This window comes from Magallana gigas, chromosome 5 (assembly GCF_963853765.1).
Source record: "Magallana gigas chromosome 5, xbMagGiga1.1, whole genome shotgun sequence".
Taxonomy (NCBI): Eukaryota; Metazoa; Mollusca; class Bivalvia; order Ostreida; family Ostreidae; genus Magallana; species Magallana gigas.
This window is the reverse complement of record NC_088857.1, coordinates 16,439,907-16,460,008: the sequence shown is the minus strand read 5'-3', so window position 1 is coordinate 16,460,008 and position 20,102 is coordinate 16,439,907. Positions and strand designations below refer to the sequence as shown.

Genomic DNA, 20,102 nt, shown 5'->3' with positions numbered 1-20,102 from the left:
AATAGTTGATAATGTATCACAGAGATGAGAGAAATAATGACAGACAAGTCAAAGATTCTAACCCTGGCCTCCTGAATCTCAGGTGTTCTGCCAACTGGGCTATCTTGCACTTATATTGATCAAACCAGTCACATTCCTCCCCATTAAATGATCTTCCGAGTTCTTTCTCTATATGCAAGAGTTCACCTATCAGTTCCAGTGGTTGGTCATAACACCAAATGTATATGGATGGGGAAAATAATGATGGACCAGACTGGGATTCCAACTCAAGCCTCCTGAATCTCTTAATTACCAGGTGCTCTTTATAGCAGTATGGGTCCGTTATAACAATCCTTCCTCTTTGTAATCACAGACTGCATTAGGACTACAAACTATTTATTTGTCTATGCTTTATTTTGTTATAGTGTGTGTATAAATTAGGTACACATATATAACAGGCTGAGTACTAGCTGCCACAGTCCTACTAGCACTAGCTAGTGAGTTATCCCTTTAGCTCAGTCAGAAGAGTGTTGGTGTTTTTAACTGAGGAACCCTGCGTTCGAGCCTAGCTGTGGTCATTCCTCCTATTCTATGAAATTAAATAAAAATAATTTTATGGTTTCTCTGCTGAATTTGTGAGTTTTTGTAAGATTTATATCTAGAAGCAAATATCATGCACATTGCTTTTAAATAAAGATGTTCATTAAATTTTTGGCTCCAAATTATCCATATAAATATAATTGATATCGATACGTAGATGCAAAATGTATGTGTTGTATTATAATCAAAATTACAACAAAATTACATATTTTGTTCATCATTTTAATTACAGATTACCATTACAATACAAAAACAATGGTGAACTAATAATCTTGGTATATTATTGTAAATTATCATATTGCACATAAACAAATCCAGAATCAAACTGAAAACTCACAACAGAATGTACGTACTACATCATAAATAGTTCATAGGGGAAGCTAAAGGCAGAATTTCTTGAGCTTGTTGGTCATTCTGATGAAGCCTTCTATAAAAACATTATTACACCAAAAGCTTTTTTAAAAAGAAGTTTACCATTTACCGGAACAAGTTTATATATACCCTTTAATTATTATTGCAATCCAATTCAATTTTCGTGATGATCTAATTTTCGCTTTATTTGCAATATGTCTTTTGAATCACAAATTATTGAATATGCAGAAATAATATTCTGTATTATTTTCTATTAGAAACTTTTTAAATCGCAAAAAATGACTGGCACAAATTAAAAATGCTACACATTTTTGCAAATTTTGTGAAATGCAAAAAAAAAAAACCAGACATATGTGGTATTTCTTCTTTTAGTGTAATTAATTAATATACAGCTAAAAAAAATTTTAAAAATTTATATTCTATAATTTTGTCTTTAGAGGTAGCATGTCACAAGATATTTTTTTGTTTAAACAAATGTCTCACATAAAAGAAAAAAAAACACTGCACATTGTAACAAGGTGAATATTTACATCTATTTAAAAAAAACAGGCTCTTAAATATTGTTACAATACTCAGCTACACCAAAAAAACCCAGAGAAGTCAAAAAGGTCTAACACTAAAAATGAAATATAGATGAACATGTTGAGCTTTGGATTTTCTGAACAATAAAATGCTTTCTTTGGTAATTCTTGCAGTATAAGAAGGAAGCAACATTGCAGAAAAAAATATTTAAACATTTACATAGGACTACCAGTTTAATATGTATTTTTTCTGCAATGATCACTACCTTCATAACCTGAATGAATGATCAAATAAAGCCTTTTATTGTTTGTACTTACATCATTTTAACAAAGTAATAAATTAATCTTAAAGAGAAAGTAAAAGTCACGACATTATGATTGTTAATGTATATCAATACATAAGATAAAAGGAACAGCCATCTTATATGAGAATCCGAGTTTGATAGACATGAAAAGCTGAGAGTAACCATACTATTAGAATGATCGATGTGGTCAAGTTTTGTCAAAACCTCAATAATATCACAACATAAAAATAAATAAACATACACTGTGTGCATGTTTCTTTTTCAGCTTTAAATTCGTATCGATGTAGAGATACATGTACCGGGGGTACTATATTTATTGCTAATACCTTTGCAAATGTAAATACATGTTCTTGTACAAAATAGAATGTATTTTTATCATTTGATTACTAATACTGGCCTTCAGAAAATAAGGATGATACAGAAAACCTGATAAAATACTTCGATGCATCCAGCAATTTTGGGAGAGGAATTAAGACACTATGTATAAAATATCAATTGTCACCCATGAAATATATGATCATCAATTCGTATCAGACTGTATAAACGTTGGACAACATAGCTCCATCAATAACAAAATATGTTTGACTCCAAAAACAGAGATACTTAAACATACATGACTACAAACAATTAATTAACAGTGTTTCTGGGACAGAGAGCGAGAACTTTATGAAGATTTAAACTTCGCAAGAATTCCCAGATCATCTCAGTTCATATCCTTCAGGCCATCACACAGGAAGTTTGCAGTACAATGCCCCCCAGATGGCGTGTGATCAGGTAACCAAGAAAAACGTCTGGCTTCAATTTCCTCTGATGGGGCACAGTGAGGGATTTCTGCAATTAAAAGATTGAATAAACATGTACAATGAAACTCATTTCACAACAAGTTGTGTGTGATAATGAAGCGAGCTTAGCATCTGTATTTTAGTCCTTAAAGGGAGAAATGTGTTACCAGCACACCACAGGGTGTGTATCTTCTTTGCATTAACTGTATGATTGGTTCTTTTATTATACCCTTTTAAAAGATTTCACTAAAAATTCATCTTCATATACATTACCGGTACATATATACCGATATAATGTAAACACCGTTTCGAATACTAGTATGCCCGGTGACACTGAAGACATTTTGAGGGAAAATAAACTGGGAGTAAAAAAATTCCTTGCTTACAAACAATACTTAGGCATATTTATTATCATCATTTTTTTTCAATGCCTTGTTCATGATACAATATACATGCATATGCATTGATATTCATTTTATAACACCAGAAATATTAGATCATTTGGTAAATAAACTTTTTTCCTTAACACTAATAATCTGATGTACATGTAAATAAATGAATGTACATGCATGTAGCATGCATCAGTGAATTCTTACCTTTCCCCATCAGTGCATCTTTGACAGCTTTCATGTTTTGTATGCATTCTTTTGATGCCTTTTGGTGGTCAACCATTGGCTTAGGATAATCAACACCCACAATGCACTTTGCTTTCTGCTGCACAGGAAGTGGAGCTTTCCATGGCTCAAACAAGTACCTCAATGGCATGTCTTTTAAAACTGGTAAATATCGCCTTTAACAACGAAAATTGGTTGTATTTAGACACTTGTAGACAGATGTGATAAAATATGGAACCTCACAGAGCATAATGAAGCATGAAAAAAATCAGCATGTATTTGTTTATGGTATACAAATTGTTCATGTACATAAAAGATACCTCTCAGATCCATTTAGAATATGACAGTCTAAATAAATCTTCACAAATACATGTACATGTACAACGATATATACATGTACCGGTACATGCACATTAAGAAAATCCAGCTGGTGGTGTAGTACATGTAATTGCATTTGCTATTTTATATTCAATTTAGTTTGATAGTCATGGGTCTGATTCAAGAAATTAAAACAAACCGAACATATTCCCCAGAGGGATCCATGCGCTTCCCATATCTGACAGGACAAAAACAGTTAGGGCATTGGAGGACCTTCTCAAAAGCAGAACTAGACACCCACATCCAATTGCCGGCACAAACTGACCAATCCGCATCCAGTAAATATTTATAGAACACCTGTCAAAAAAACAATGCAACACCTTAAAAAGGATGCATACAAATATTCCCTATAAGGAAGCACATATTTCACCTGTGGTAGGAGGATTTATGCATGCTTTATTTTAATAATTATCTATATGATTTTCCATAGAATTTCAGAATTAAGCACCCATTGATCACACATTTTCATATCTGGTTACCTTTAGCCCAACCTCCCAGTTCAACCAAAGGTCACCTCTGGTCAGGAAACAGGACACAGCATGGCGAGCAACATGGTGGACCCACCCCTCGTATCTGAGCTGCTTCATGATGGCATCAATCCACGGATACCCAGTCTCACCCTATCAATAGAAAATCAGAGATGGGTGATCACTTAACAAACACACCTACTGTGCCATTGTATCACAATAAATCTTCATTTTAATTATTACAATGAAATTTTAATTATTTCAGTACCCATTTTTTTTTCTGTTTTCCTTTGTTTGAAATAGCAGACAAAAAATTCGGCCTCATTAGAAAAATAAATATACATCAATATATATATGTATATATCAACAAGTACCTGGGTCCATTTTTCCTCATGCTCTGGGTTATCATACCAGGGAATGTTGAGACAGATTGGGTTGGTCTCCATCTTGTCATAGTTGATGTTGTTGATAGCCATTGTGTAGAAGTACTCCCTCCACATCAGCTGAGCCGACAGGGAAACAGGTGCCCCCATCGAAGGCTTCACCTTAAAATGCAATGCAGTGGATCTTGTATTTTGCTGAAAAATGTTTGTAAAATGTGACCAAATCGTTTGTTCTACTCTGCAAGATTAACACTTGAGACATCACAATATCCATGCAGAGACGCACAAGTGACACATAGAGATGATATTGCTTTTATGAGCGCTGCTTTTTTCAATATACATTTTACCTGTGATACTTAACCTTGCAGTTATTCTTCACAAAAAATTTAAAGAGAAACTCTGATACTATGTGCTGTCAAACTTGTAGTGCTGCTGCCCTGAATACACTTTCATTTTTCATAATTGTTTCAATATTAAATCAATTAATACAAATGAATACTTTCTATTGAAGATATTTTGGTTATACAAACATACAGTACCAAAAAAAAACCCCAAAATTTTGATAATTCAATAATCATTTCTTTCAGTTCATAAATGTTTAAAAGTACCGGTACCTCTTCAAATTTGTCGTGAATGCTCCAGTAGAACTTGCGGACAGACAGACAGCCAAAGCGTAGATGGGCGCTGAGACTGAGGGGTGGGGACAGGAGGTCTGGGTGATACTGATTGGGCATCACGTAACCATTCTCATAGGCCTGAAATTCCAAGTTAATCAGTTTCAGTAGAAAACAACATTTAGCTCATGAATATACAAAAAAAAATACTTAAGCATTGAATGCTTACTTTTGGATGTCGTCGGTCCTATAACACACCAAGCGGTGCAGACAAATTTAATACCGCGCACGCATGGTGTGTTAGAGGACCGACGACATACAAAAATAAGCATTCAATGCTTATATTCATATTCATATTGATGTCTGTTTGTATGAAATGTATGTGTATCGTCGTGTAAAGCCATTGTATGCTCTTAGTCAGAGATATGAAAGATACATGGTGTGTTAGAGGACCAACGACATACAAAAATAAGCATTCAATGCTTATATTCATATTCATTTTGATGTCTATTTGTATGAAATGTATGTGTATCGTCGTGTAAAGCCACTGTATGCTCTTAGTCAGAGATATTAAAGATACATTGAACAGCCATATTAACCTGTTATTTAGTTCGCTTTGGCGACTAAAAATATAGTGGCAGAAGTTTTGTAGAGAAAAACCTTTTTTTTAATGAGTAGATACTGTTTTCAAAAGTATATATCAAATTGGTTGAGTAAGGTTGAATGTTTCATTTAATCTAGCAAAGTGTATTCTTAGGAAAGTCGCAGATTTCAAATGCAAACATTAGGGGAAATAAACACTAAACACTAAATGTAACCGTAAGTACATGTAGTTTCACCTTTCACATGAAATCATATATGTACATGTAAATTAATTCTTCATTATTTTAACATAAATTTAATTCTGATCAGGATTCTAAGAACAGCTAGACCAAAAAATTTTTTAAAATCTAAAAAGTTAAATGCAATTCCCACTGAAACTGCATGAAAAGTAAAAGAGTTTTATCAAAATAACATGATATAAGAGAAAAAATTACTTAGGATTTTAAAATACCTTTTCTTCATGTTTCATTCGTATGGCCAGTAATTCCAAGGCCTTTGATTCCCCTCCAAGCCATTCCACAAGCCTCTTATTCTGCTCTTCACATTCTGGTCTCACATCTACAGACAGAATGAAAGATTGTTCACAAGTATCTCTATACTGTTGTGAAAAAGTAACCATTTTTACAGTAAAACTTCCCTTCTGTTTTTTTTTTTAAATGCAACAGCAAAGAATTGCTTGGTAACATTTTATCTTAGCATCTAAGATGGGGCTATTTTTCTTGTTCATGGATCTAACATTTTGCACATGTATCAGCAGGCACTCACTTTAAACAACAGACACTGAGACATGAAATCATTTATTTCTCAGGAAAATCTAGCTTTTGGAAAAATTGTATAACATTAATAAAATTATTAATTATTGCTATGATTTCTCAAACACTGAAAAAAAAGGCTCACTCAAATCCTCCAAACTGGGAATTCCAAACTGTTTGTCATGATTCTGACTGACAGGGAGACTTATGTCTGTGAAATCTGGGTCCTCAACTGGTCTTGGAGGGGGTCCTATAGTTGAGGTCACAAGGTTAAAGAGGGAAAAGGTCAAAGGTGGGCTACCTCCATTGTTCTCAATTATTCTGTAAATCATAAAATGAATGGCTGATTTTCTCATTTTTATTTATTGTGAATACCTTTTAAAAGTAAATACTTTGAACCAACTTCTTAAAGGTTGGTTTAAAGTAAAATGGTTGCTTAAAGGTTTTATTCACAATGACTGTTAAGCAATTAAAAAGAGATAAAGAAGTTTACAAATTGTTTAGTTTTTCCATTTTGATTTTTGTTTTTACTGCATTTGAACTTTGAACTAAAACAAAATGCAAGAGTCTAACTGTTTCATGTTCCTTGTAAATGTCTGCATGACTAACTTGTAAAGATCCCAAAGAGGTTGGGACATCTTCTCCACAAATAAGTTACTCATTAAGATATCCCAGAGAGTTTAGGACACTTTCTGTACAAACAACTTACTCGTAAGGATCCCAGAGAGTGTGGGACACCTTCTCCACACACTGCACATTCTTCTTGTCCAGTAGTTCTCTCACCAATCGGTCCCGCTCCTGCCAGATGGGTTCAGGGTCCGCCTCAAAGGTCACTTTGGTCACTCCCCATTCCTGTGTGGATAAGTAGGTATACATGACATACACTAGGGTACCTCTTCAATAAGGATTTTTTTTTGACTGACAGACTGAATTACTTGAAAACAAAATTGAGTCAAGTGTGTTACCATCTTGCAGGAATGAGTCATTTTACTCATGAAACAGAAATGGTCAGATTTTGCCTCTGATAAATTTCAAAGTCTTTCCGTCAGTCAAAGTTACTGTTCTCAACCCTAAAAAACCCAAAGAAATCTGACCTCAATCAGTCTCTCCAGTATGTCAGTGGGTTGGCCCTGGAAACAGTACAGTCTGGTCCCAGCTGCCTTTAGATTCTTGTCCAGATCCTGCAGACATTCCAACAGGAATCGGAAACGATTGTAACCTGCTGTCTTAGTTCCTGAAAGAGAGACAACAATCTCTTAACGAAGCAAAGTCATTACAATACCTGTATGCAAATCATACTTTGAGGTCATTGGTCATATTGAAGACAATTCATATTGAACCTTGATCACAATTATTTTGGAAAAGCAGAAAAAAAAATCGGCCTTAGAAGTTAAATTCTGCAATGAATCTTATTTCAAACCATTACAAGTGTACCTCGACACTTTTCTCAAAAAAGAAAAGCAAGTTACCTGCAACTTCGCCATCGAAAATGAATACTGGATAAAATCTATCGCACTCGGAGAGTCCATCTATCAAGGACGGGTTGTCATGGAGACGTAATCCATGTCGAAACCAATGGACCACAACTTCCTCTCGATTGGTGTTCATTCTTTTCTTTCGTCAATTTCTATTTTGTAAATGAAATAAATATATTTTAAATCCTCTTAATAATTGTTGTGTATGCAGAAGTAAAAACATGACTCCAAAGATGTTGACACACATTGTACAAACAAGTAGTGTGGAATCATTTGATGGCCAAAATTTTCCTGGTTCGTGGGGACATAATCTCGTTGGTAGTGTAATCAGGATAATTTTAATAAATACACATGTATTAAAAAAAATGATTAAGTATAGGCTAATGGGGATGTAAATTCCTGGACACAAAGCCACAAACACTGGTCCCCCACAAACACCAATGATTCGACAGTAGACTAGTCTACTAATTAGAGTAAAGTTTCATATTAATATATGGTAACCGATCTTAGCTATTCTTTGATGAAGGCAAAAGTTGCTCATTATCCACATATAATATATATACATGTGTAAAACTGATATTCAAGATTTTCAAGATTTGAAAATTGACAGATTAATCTATGATCTAAAATGTCCTAGTGTAGAAACCACTACATTTACCTCTCTTCAATGAACATTGGTTTCATTTCAATGTTAAAACAAAAACCAATTTCAAAGCATTCATCAACAGATCAGGATCTTCAAATGTCATCTTGATTTATTTGATCATTTAATAGTGAGAATAGATCACATGTACAAACTAAATTCAAGAAGCATGCAGACTTTTTTACACTGACAGTGATGTTAAACATGTAATACAAATACCTCAACTAATACTGTCAGTGGTTTCTACATCATCGTCTCCGACACCTTTCCTCAGCAGCGGCTCCTAACCTATACACAGAATACACAAGATAACCTATGCATAATGCTTCTGTAAAAATAATCAATACACGTTTCTAAATATTGTTTAGAAGACTCGTGATATGCCATGTGAGATTTTTCAAGAACACTTTTTACTGCTGATGCTAATTTGAAAGGAGGACATCCATTGGTTGGGATATTGTTTATCAATAATGAATTTGCCCCAGTTACATGTCAATGTTCTTAATTAATGAACATAAAGAGTAGACAGTTATCTCACCTCTAAGCTCTTATTGCACTCAAGCCACGTGCAAGGATGGTGGTTAGAGAAAAATCACATGGTTTTACATGTGTTTATATGCATGTACACTACCTTACTATATTTGCAATAAGTCCCACAGTAGTGACAGGGAATATTAGTATAAGGCTAAACAGTTGACATTAACAATTTTATTTTGTAATGCTTCATGTAAATCAATTTGCAATAAATCATTATTTCCATGAACACCAAAGTTAGTACACCTTCTACTGTGGTTTTATCAATATTCGATGAATACCAATTTTCATGGATTTTGTTTTTAAGTTGATCCACGAAATTAAGTGTTCATTGAAGTGCAATTTTTATTAACATTTTGTATTGATAGGGTCATTGGCCATGAATTTACATATCCTTGAAACTGTGATTTTCACTTTATCCACGAAATTTGATACCCTTGAATATTAATGAAACCACAGTACTACAGTTATTGCCGAGATCGAAGAAATGCTTCATCCATTACTCTCAAATATATACCGTGAATGTCATTGAATGTAAAAAGTTTTAAAATCTTATCAATTTCATATCATAAATAAGTGAAGTGTATTTAAAAATATTTAATGAGAAAAGATGTCGACTGTATGTGATTCCAATCAGGAGCCTGTGATTGATACACCTAGTAAACTATTACCAAAAAACCTAAAAAAAAACCTCCCTATAGGAAAAACAATCAAAAGAAATAGTGAGGCCTAAGGAAAAAAAGTGCTTGTTTCCGCTTTCCCGACCGACCCTAGCTTTTACCCCCCGACTCAAAACTTTTTTTAAGGATTTTTGATGGAAAATTGTTTATTTTCGTTTTTATCCGATTTGGAAAAAAAATTACTCCAAATTTTGGTCACAAATACGCTTGAAGCAGTTACTCTTCTCAAATCAGTGTAACTCAAACGTTTTGTTTCAAAATGGCTGTATGTTTCCATGTGTTGTAGAATTTAATAATGCTCTCATCGTTGGCAGAGGAAGTATCTGATATTTCTTAAGACCACCTTAATAGTCAGGAATGATATTAAAAGTATTTCTCATTTTATACCATTCAGCAGTGTCAGTATCTAACCGGCATGTATGGATACTGCAATATTAAAGGGAAAAAAAATATTTGAAAAAAAAAAAAAAAAAATTCCGACCGACCAACCCTACTTTTTTTCAGCATGAAAGCGGAAACAAACCATTTTTTTGTTAGGCCTGAGCTGTTAGTAAAATATAAATAAAGTATTGTTATCATGAATGTTGCAGATCTAGAATAACCCCTACATACTCAAAATGTTGTTCTGCTTTTATATTTCAAAACAACATTTCTCATTGCAAAATTCAAAAAACTCATACCGGTACTTTATTTCTTAATTTACATGTATTACCAAATTCTTCTCTAATGTATTTCATTTTGTCATTTCCAGAATTCCCTAATTTTGAACATGATCATTATCAAAGGAATAAAGACCCAGAGACAAACTTCATGTTCCATATCAAGGTGTTTTGAAGCATACCTAATAGCAATAATTCTACCACGTATGATATTAAATTTTTACATAACTCTGACATTAATATAAATGACTTGGTAAGTAACAAGACTAGAAATATAATGGTAATGATCCTTCACTGCTCTCTTGAGATTTCTACTGATATCTATAATTTTACTGGGCAATTTGAGAGAATGTTCATGGTTACTCTCGATCAAGTTAAACAGCTCCAAAAGGTGAGCGCTAGCTCTTCACAATATGCTAACAAATTCCGTAATGCTCTGATCTAAGACCATGAGGCCATAATTTTTTCAAGCTCTACTGGAAATCACATCTATCCATATATATATATATAACATTTCAAGTGGGGTTTTTTTATTGATTTTTTTTTTGGTGTAAATATTCTGTATCAGCTAGGAAAAAGTCATTCCAAGAGAAAGACGGTGAAATTTAGCAAATGCAATTTAAGATTCAGTACTGGAATTTGACTAAAAAAAATCTGTTTTATTTCCTGTGAATTTTTTTTTAATTAAAAAAGATAATTTGTTACACCGGTGCTTGAGAACAGGACCAATCCCCTTCCCCTCCATCTCCCACCCCTAAGTATCTAGACCCTGGGACTTTACTCATTTTTCTTAAAGTTATCCTTTCATGGCACATTTTTAATCTAGGGTATACATTCATAGCACAAAATTAATTTTAACAAACATTTTGAAAAAAATCATACAGTATCCCCTCTGTATATAATACAACATTGTATAATATTATGTTAATAAGTTAATTTTGTTTTCAGGACATATCAATTTTATAACCTTCTAATTCTTAGTTACCGTAAAATGATTGAATGTTTAACTTCTTACAAAGGGGCAAAAATAAAGCAGGGTGAATATTTCCCTTTACGCAGTATATAATTAGCTACTTGGCCTATTTATAAGGTGGAATAACACATCATCACAAAATGGCTGACCGCTGATCGAAACGACATTTCGTTTTATTAAAAGATTATATGCACTGAAACATGTAACTTTCTCCATAGCTGAGTGGATAAAGTGTCGGACTTGTGATCCGTACATCCCGAGTTCGAATCCCGCAGGGGCTTTTGTTGTTACTTTCTGGAATAATTATTTTAGATATTCATTTTTTATCCCCAAACTGCAAATTTTTCACTTATTTGACATTTGCACAGTTTATTTTCATTATATCTTTCATTAATATCAAAACATTTCCTGTTAATTTGAGTGACTTTTTCCAGGTGTGTTATTCAACCTTAAAAGATATTTTATTGATTAGGCCAAAAAAAAAAATATGTGTGTTTCCGGTTTCCCGACCGACCCTTTTTTTTATGCGCCGACCCTAACACTTTTTATTCCAAATCCAGATTACCAATAACTGGTTTTTACAAATCAGAGTTAAAAAAACGCTTGTAACAATTCAATAGAAAACACCACTTATCAAAGCGTTTTAAAGATTTCTAAGTGCAGATTGACAGTATGGATGAAAGTTATCCTTGGTTATTTAACTTATTTTAGCTAAATTATCAATGCAATAAATAGTTTCATACGGCAGTGATGTGTTAAAAATTGATATAAAAATGTACAAGAAAAAAGCAAAGGCAAAGTTTTTTTTTATATTTCTGGGTGTGGAGACTGCAGACATCGTAAGTCTAACGTTAATTTGAATAGGCCCAACACTTATTCACATTATAAATATGATTTTAAAATGCTGCAGTTCAATTGCAAATGAAATTTTTAAAATTAGTCTTAAACCATTAATTATGTATTCATTTTTTTTTGGGGGGGGGGGGGGGAATTATTAAAAAGATTTAATTCTAAGGCTCTCGTCTGATCAACCAGAATTTCCTCTGTTTCTGAATTCAACACTTACAGTTACGATATTAATGTTTACTGTTATGTCAGTTGACCAGGAAAATAGAACTAATAACCAATATATGATATATTTGTGGTAATGAGTATTATACTCTGTTAATTTATAGCGGCTAGCTGTCATATTTGTATTTTCTATTTACATGAAAATAAAATCTTCGTATACATTCCAAATAAACCTTAGATTTAAGAAAGCTTTAATTCTGTAACAGTTGACACTATCCACGATTGCTCCACCTGTAAAATACATTTTCTTATTGTATAGAAAAATCATATGCTTGGAAAGGGGAAAACTTAAAAGCTCATTTTCAAAAAAAAAAAAAAAAAAAAAAAGCCGACCTACCTACCCTATTTTAAAATTTGATGAAATAGGAAACACACATATTTTTTTTTTTGGCCTTATGAGTAAATTGCAATAGATAAAATTACAGCTTTAATTCAATTATTCTAGATCAAAAAAGTCTACAGGAGTTGGCAATTTTATAAATAAATGAGACACAGACAAAATCCTACCACTGAGTTTCGTGAGCATAGAAACAGATATTCTTCTTCCTGCATACATACTGTACAAATATTTGATCCCAAAAAATTATTGGACAATTTACTACAGATATCCTCATTTCACTTGACTCTGATATTCTTTAAAACACCGTCACCACCAGCAAAGTGAAGTGGTGCAGTTTGTTTACATGTTAAAAATGGGACTCTTGACATTGACTTGAATTTAATACACTTCATTTTCCGAAATAAGTTAGTTAGCATGTTTGGGAGAAAGTCTGAGCAAGTAAAGTGACAATATCAGTAGTTAAGTGCCTGAAGAATTTAATGGTACTTTTTTTTCCAAATAGATATTTGTTATAACAAATTACTTATCTGTTTTAACAAATTGATAATCTGTGAAGAATTTGTGTTCAGAAATAAGAATTGTCAGTCTAAAACTAGCGTAATTTTTTGTGCGCCATAAATTAAAGTTTTTAACTATGGGAGGCACTGTAGCTCCCAGGTCGCTCCATCTTCGGAAGTTAAGGGCTTCTTATTTGTTCCACAACTCATTGACAAACTCTTGACTGAACAGACAAAAGATATACATTCAGCTTTACAACTGCACAATCTAGTGAAAGTACAATTTCTAATTAACTTTTGTGACCTCATTTTCTCACCAACCAGAAAAAACTCTAGCAATATGGCTGCTCCCATAAACAAGTTGTCTATAAAAAATATATAGCTATCGAATTTGTAGAAAAGATAGGTTCACTCGAACTAATCACTGTCCAATAGTAGTAAGTCAATTACTTACTAAACTCTGTCCCGAGTTTTGCTTCCACCACTTTTTGCATGATATTTCAATAATAGTAAATACCTTTGTGCTCAAACTACGTTCATCCACTAATATAAAAAATGTCCAGATTATCTGTTTTGAAACGCCCCCCTCTACCGCTTCAGGTTTCAATACACATCCCGAAATTGAAAGTCTACAGAGATTTTGCATTGTAACAGCCATTAATAAGCCCGGATGATAACGTAAAAAAAATTGCGCGATGTATTCCGAGTGTATTCCGAATGGAGAAAAGATGTAAACATTCCCCATTATAAATCTCCGTAAGGAATCTGTTTTCGTTCCTGTGAATTTTTATGAGTGAAAAGGGATAATTGTTCAATAAAGATATCTTGGATATATTCCCTTTTAATGATTTCAACAGGTTGGGCACCAACCCCCGTTTGGTGGTTGGAGTCCCATTTGGTGGTTAAATGCCTGAACGGTATACCTATTTTACCTACGAAATGGGACTCATTTTTCGTTCAATTCGGATTACGTTTTTCTGGAGGAAAGGCGCATCATGTTTATTAATTAGCGGGGCAAGTACTCTGACATGTTTGCTTCATAATTAAACATTCGTTTAAAAAAATTTATGTGTCGATTTTTCCGCACATGTGTTTAAAAAAAGGCCGAGATGAAATGCTGCCCCGAAGTCGCGTATAAACATAGTGTTTATGTCTTCTAATAGATCGACTTTAATCAAAGTACGACATGGCCTCATTCCTTGAACTCTTTACTTTCGATTTCTATCATCCGGGCAAGTGAAAAACAATTGCAGCCAATCAAAACAATGATCTTTAAGTGCGTGTCAGAAGCTAATTTAGGTATGCAAGCCCAATCGCGCTATTTTTAATTTCTCAGTAAAACTTACTTAAAATTTTAACTAACGAAATTTGTTTTCTTATAACATAAATAATGACTTATTACCATGTACTTTCGATATTATTTTCATAATCTGACTTTACTTTTGTCACGGAATTTTACTGAAGTCATGTACGATTGGGCCTCCATACCTAAATTGAGCTTTCATCGTATATCACTTAAGATCACCGATTTCATTCTCATTTTATTAGACAACGACTCAACACTGATCAATGGAAAATTAACATCATTCTTAAAACACTTTTAACAGGATCATGCAAATTTTAATGAGACTAGCTGAAAAAATTTGGATGAATGACCTGGGAGCTACAGTGTCACCAACTAAAAAAAAATTATTTATCGTGCACAAAAAAGTGCGCTAGTTTGGGGCTAATTAACAGGTCTAGTACTGAATTTCCATTTTCAGCATTGTTGATTTGACTATCATTCTTTCCGCAAAATGTTCATTTTTGCGACATCTCAGTTATATTTATCAACATGTCAGATCATATATAGTATTATATAATTATGATATTACCGAATCAAAGAATTCCAAAGGCCTTTTAATCTGATAACGTTGAATTTCTTTCCCAGCTTTTCAGCCTGTTTTGCTGGAGCGATGTTTTCAAGGAAGTATACACGCGCAAGTAGCAGGGGGAAAAAAGTCATCCAAACAATAAAAATCCGGAATAATAACATTTACAAAACAGTATCAAACAAGGTTTATAAACAATCTTATAATCTTAATACTAAACATAAATGAAATTTATCATAAAAATTTACATCAAAGTTTGTTCCAGGTTGATGCACATAATGCATAATTTAAACACTCTCTCTCTCTCTCTCTCTCTCTCTCTCTCTCTCTCTCTCTCTCTCTCTCTCTCTCTCTCTCTCTCTCACTCAAATGAGCTCCACCACAATCGTCACAGTCCTATCAGTATATCAAAATGTATATGCATAAAAAATACTGTTTTATGGCAAATAAGACTTTAAGTTATAGTAAGAGAAATTTTCAAAAAACAACATACCAGAAACGCCTTTTTCGTGGTGAAAAGATTAAAGATTTAAATTCTAATGATTCCCCCCTGGCCTCCCAAAAAGCCTAATCAACATATCTGTCACAATGCCATAACTTCATCAATGTACACATCACTGCATGCATGACACCTGAATATTTTTCAGTGATTAAGTACAGCCCAATTAACTATGCATGAAACGCAATTTGTAGCATGCTCTGGAACTAAACTCATTCTCCGTCATTTAACTACATGTTTCACAAAGTAAAAGAAGTTATTTTTTTCACCGTCGAAGTGCATGAAAGAAATTTTTTAAAAAGCACAAGCAAGAATTTATGTACAACAAGTAAACTGTGCACATAATCGAAGTAATGATTAATCGTTTTATTGTTTGGTGGTTCTTATTTTTGACCACTGACACGTGCAATCTCTTCATAAATACTATTATCAACAAAAGAAAGTTACATTTGATTAAAAAAAATGATTGATATGTAAAAAATAAATGACAATATTCGAGCTATGTTTACAAAACAAAGAATTATGAACTCTGTATCTTGCTTATAACTTGATATTCGAGTTTCAAATTTTGACATAGCATTATAAACTTCTATATTCATCAGTATAAACATTGAAAATGGAAAAATAAAATTTGAAAAGTTTAAGTCAAATCGTGTCCAATTCCCTTTAAAACCCCAGAATCAACCAAACTGACCGAACGTGTAATATACAACTGCAAGTACAAGTAACAAAGGTACTTTGGATGTGTGCACATATTTCATTTCATTATCGTTTTATCATGTCAATATGTGCCTTCATTTTTACTCTTTTTACTACTTCTTTTCATATTTCCGTTTTTGGGAGTTGATTTTAATCAACTCTCCTATGCAGTTACTCTGGCAAACCGAAAGTGAAACAGTGTTTGGACCTAAGCACAAATCATCACCGATGACAAGACGTAGATCTTGAAAAATAATAGATACATTCGGTGTACTGTTTGCTGTACCATTGTTTTTCAAAAGAAACGTATTTATAAATACCTTGAAAATAGTCAGATTTTTATATAGAACGAACAATTTAATTGTGTTTTTTTTTGTAGTTGCATGTATTCCTACGCCAGAGTTAAATATAGTCTCGTTCAACCAGACACTCGGCCGTCTCCGTAAATCTCCGACAAGCAGAGAGTCTCTCTTGGTTGTCGGATATTAACGGAGACAGCCGAGCGTCTGGTTGAATGAGACTAGAGTTCAGTATTGCTTGGATCCAGACGTGTACAATTTTTAGAAACATTTCGATTACTGATAAACAGTTTGATGGAATTAATTCTATCTTTAGATATTACACAACATGATTCATACGGGGTTTTCTCGAAATTCTTGTCGGAAAAGTTCGAGAATTCATATTATAAAAATGTGCGAAATTCAAATACAGATTAGAAACTACTTGCCAGGCAAAATAACAAAATTGATAATAATCAATAAAATCAACCCCCGACAGAACTTCAATACTTTGATTATAAACCATGTTTATCTTTATAAAATCAGTTTAACTTGGATTTTGGTTTTATATTTGATCAACGCTCCTCGTTTTAATAGCAGAACCGGACACTCGATCTTCAGTTTTGCAATGACTCAACATATATGCATAATATACATGTGTATATGAACCTCGGCCCAATTTCGGAGATGTGCCGAGAGATGCGACATATCGAAAACCGAAGAGCGGATGGAATATCTAATTTTGATTAGATCTAGTGATATCAAATTGAGGCACGATGAAACACTCACCACCACCACCAGACCTCCCCCCCTCCCTCGCCCAACACACTTACCGTTTACAGGCCAACTGATCTTGTTTTCATATTTACATATGGATGTCTTATCTTTGAAAGCAAACTTGCCCCTTCACACTTTTGAAAATGTATGTAAATGTCTTGAAAAGGCAATTACAGTCGAAAAATGCAAGACCCCCACCCCTCACTTATAAGCTAAACTGGAGAACATACGACGAACATCATCAGATCCATATCTCAAAGTCGATTGATTCACCTTTTTAGTCTATTTCTTTTTCTTTCCAGAAACGTTATTTCAATTTCGATTATTTTTTTAAATAACAACGATCATTTCATTTATTGATTTCTACATAAAATAATCGGATTTGACATTTTATCTTATACATATGTATATGTAAGTGGAAAGAACTTCGTGTAATTTTATTTTTCAACGTACGCTAGTATTACGATCCCATTCCTATCTAAATGTCAGGTAGACGTAAGTCCTAGTCATAAAAACACAATTCTATATTCGCTACAGATAACTAATAATTTCAGTCGTGGATATATAAGGGATTAACCTCAGATTATTTATATATTATTACAAACCTACAATGAAAATAATTGTTTTTGTATATATTTACATTTTGGAGTCTGAAAACAAATTTTCCTTCATATGTATAGATTGGTTAATCAATTTATTAATTAATCTGTTTTGCTCATTCTTCTGAAATTGTTTTCACTAACGTAAAGAATTTCTAAATAAATGTTCATTCATTTTACATAAAATAGAGACTCCGGGAGTACATGTAGAGCAATGAAACGCACCATTTTATACAGGTCTTTTCTCGTAATTTAACGAGGTCTTTTTTTCTTAATTACGAGATTTTATTTCGTTTTTTTTCAAAAGACAACTAATACATGTAATGCCAGATTCGTGATAAGATTAAATGGGGTCTGTAAAAGTTAGCGCAACTCTAGTTTAAAATCGATATCAACGAATAATTAATGATTAAGCACCGATTATACGAGTGGAGATCAATTTGATGCTCCAAATACATAAAAATCAGAATGGTATCAAAATGTGTGTAAAAAAGAAGAGAGAATTTCAGTATTTATACTTTGAATAAAAAGATGTCGATGGCGGGTTTGGGGAGGTTGATTTGGGGAGGGGCTCAAAAGCCAGACAAACCTTGTTAATTTCAAAGAGCCATGGCTGAGTGGCCAGCAATGAAATAGACGAGCCAACGTCACATTGCTGTTTGACACAACTACCCAAAGTCCAAGCGCTATTTAAAATGGTTCTAACTTGAGTTTAAACACTATTTCAGTCTTTTGAAAAATCAAAATGTGTGTAACGTTTAATGATCGTTTTTTATGGATTTCAATATGGTTTATCCCATTATGTTTCAAATATATTTTTTAAATTTGCGACACGTAGTATGGAGATGCCCCCCCCCCCCTACACACACACTTTTTCTTGTAGTTTAAAAACAGTACATTGATTCTAGAAAATTATTTAACATTAGTACAGTGTAGCATAATGAAAATTTGTATGAAAGTACAAACAAGATTTAATTAAAAGGTTCCCAATTAATGCAATACCGTAAATTTTATGTTTGCACAGCAGATAAACTACATGTAAATGTCATCTGACACCAGTGATCTGTCACAAGCTGGGTGAGAGTTATTCCCCTTGTTAGGTTTTCATACCGTGGAGTCTCATTTAACATCCTTACCACCGCATGTAAACAACGGACTCCGACACGAAAGAAAGTGAGTGGTCTACAGACATGCCGCTGTTGCCGAACTTTGAATGGGATGTGCCATCATGACGTAGTCTACAAAAATGGGATGAACTGAAGAAGAAGAAAGTTTTTCTGTCTGCTGTTATGCATGCACATCGATTTTACATTGAGCCATGAACAGGTTCACACACGCGAAAATTCAAAAGGAAAAAGTCAGTAAACTTTGTTATGTTGTGAACTTTTGCAGATTTGAAAATCAGTTTTTGACAGAAATGTGATTTAAAATTCATTTTTCCCGTGAGTTCTGAATTTACAATAACGATGGATAGGAATTTCTTGGTGCTGTGTGTGATGCTGGTGTTTACATCACTGATTGGGGGTTCAAATCCACAGTCGACAAGTGGTTCCACAACGGGTAGGTTATGTTTGTGAGAGAGAGAGAGAGAGAGAGAGAGAGAGAGAGAGAGAGAAAGAAAGAGAGATTCTTATAATATTGTCACACATTTTAAACTGGCCTTTAAATCAAATGGAAATTAATGTAATTGACAAAAACTTACATGACATACTAAGGAGTGTATTTATTTACTTTTAAATAAATGGGTTTTTGTTATCAAACTTGCTTTAAAGGAATATTTTAATTTTTTATGTTCAGGTTTCATTTTTTAATCCTTGAACAAACATGTACATTATAATTAATTCTGGTTTGTTTTTTATCAATTTAATCAAAAGCTTTTTCTAAATTAATACAATTTAGAAAAAAATCTCCAATTCATTTTTCATTACTGCATTGAGCATGTTGATCATTATAAATGGAAAATATACATATTAAATTAAGCAAGAATGTACAGTACATGTACTTATAATCAGTACAAGTTTAGAAACTAATTCATAAATCAAATTTATTTCATATTGTTTCAGTTGAATAAATGTTGAAATTTTGTGATTTAAATTTTTAATTTACAAATAACCATATCAATATAACATATCTGTCT

General features: G+C 33.1%; 2 protein-coding genes across 10 annotated transcripts in view; one reads left to right on the top strand and one right to left on the bottom strand.

The window, feature by feature from the left end:
* Positions 1-787: 787 nt before the first annotated feature.
* Positions 788-15,216, bottom strand: LOC105325404 (cryptochrome-1). 3 transcript variants are annotated; one of them, XM_034473439.2, is made up of 13 exons: positions 15,117-15,216; positions 8,708-8,776; positions 7,840-7,997; positions 7,465-7,604; positions 7,080-7,222; positions 6,516-6,691; positions 6,070-6,176; positions 5,016-5,156; positions 4,393-4,596; positions 4,031-4,171; positions 3,691-3,848; positions 3,156-3,349; positions 788-2,608 (listed from the first exon to the last, which is right to left on the bottom strand). In XM_034473439.2, the coding sequence occupies exons 3-13, from the start codon at positions 7,976-7,978 to the stop codon at positions 2,481-2,483; spliced, it is 1,671 nt and encodes a 556-aa protein (XP_034329330.2). In that variant the 5' UTR covers positions 7,979-7,997; positions 8,708-8,776; positions 15,117-15,216; the 3' UTR covers positions 788-2,480. The 3 variants fall into 3 exon arrangements, with proteins under 3 accessions (XP_034329330.2, XP_034329341.2, XP_065940678.1); XM_034473450.2 differs by having other exon boundaries at positions 4,393-4,563; XM_066084606.1 differs by lacking the exon at positions 8,708-8,776 and having other exon boundaries at positions 15,117-15,185.
* Positions 15,217-19,068: 3,852 nt separating this feature from the next.
* Positions 19,069-20,102, top strand: part of LOC105324611 (serine-rich adhesin for platelets) — a 28,688-nt gene continuing 27,654 nt past the window's right edge. For 4 of the 7 annotated variants that reach the window (XM_066086358.1, XM_066086357.1, XM_066086356.1 and 1 more), the window contains exon 1: positions 19,070-19,525. In XM_066086358.1, the coding sequence (XP_065942430.1) occupies positions 19,432-19,525 (94 nt within the window). In that variant the 5' untranslated portion in view covers positions 19,070-19,431. Of the gene's footprint in view, positions 19,526-20,102 lie in introns of all 7 variants that reach the window. The other 3 variants (XM_066086359.1, XM_066086360.1, XM_066086361.1) reach the window with 3 other exon arrangements.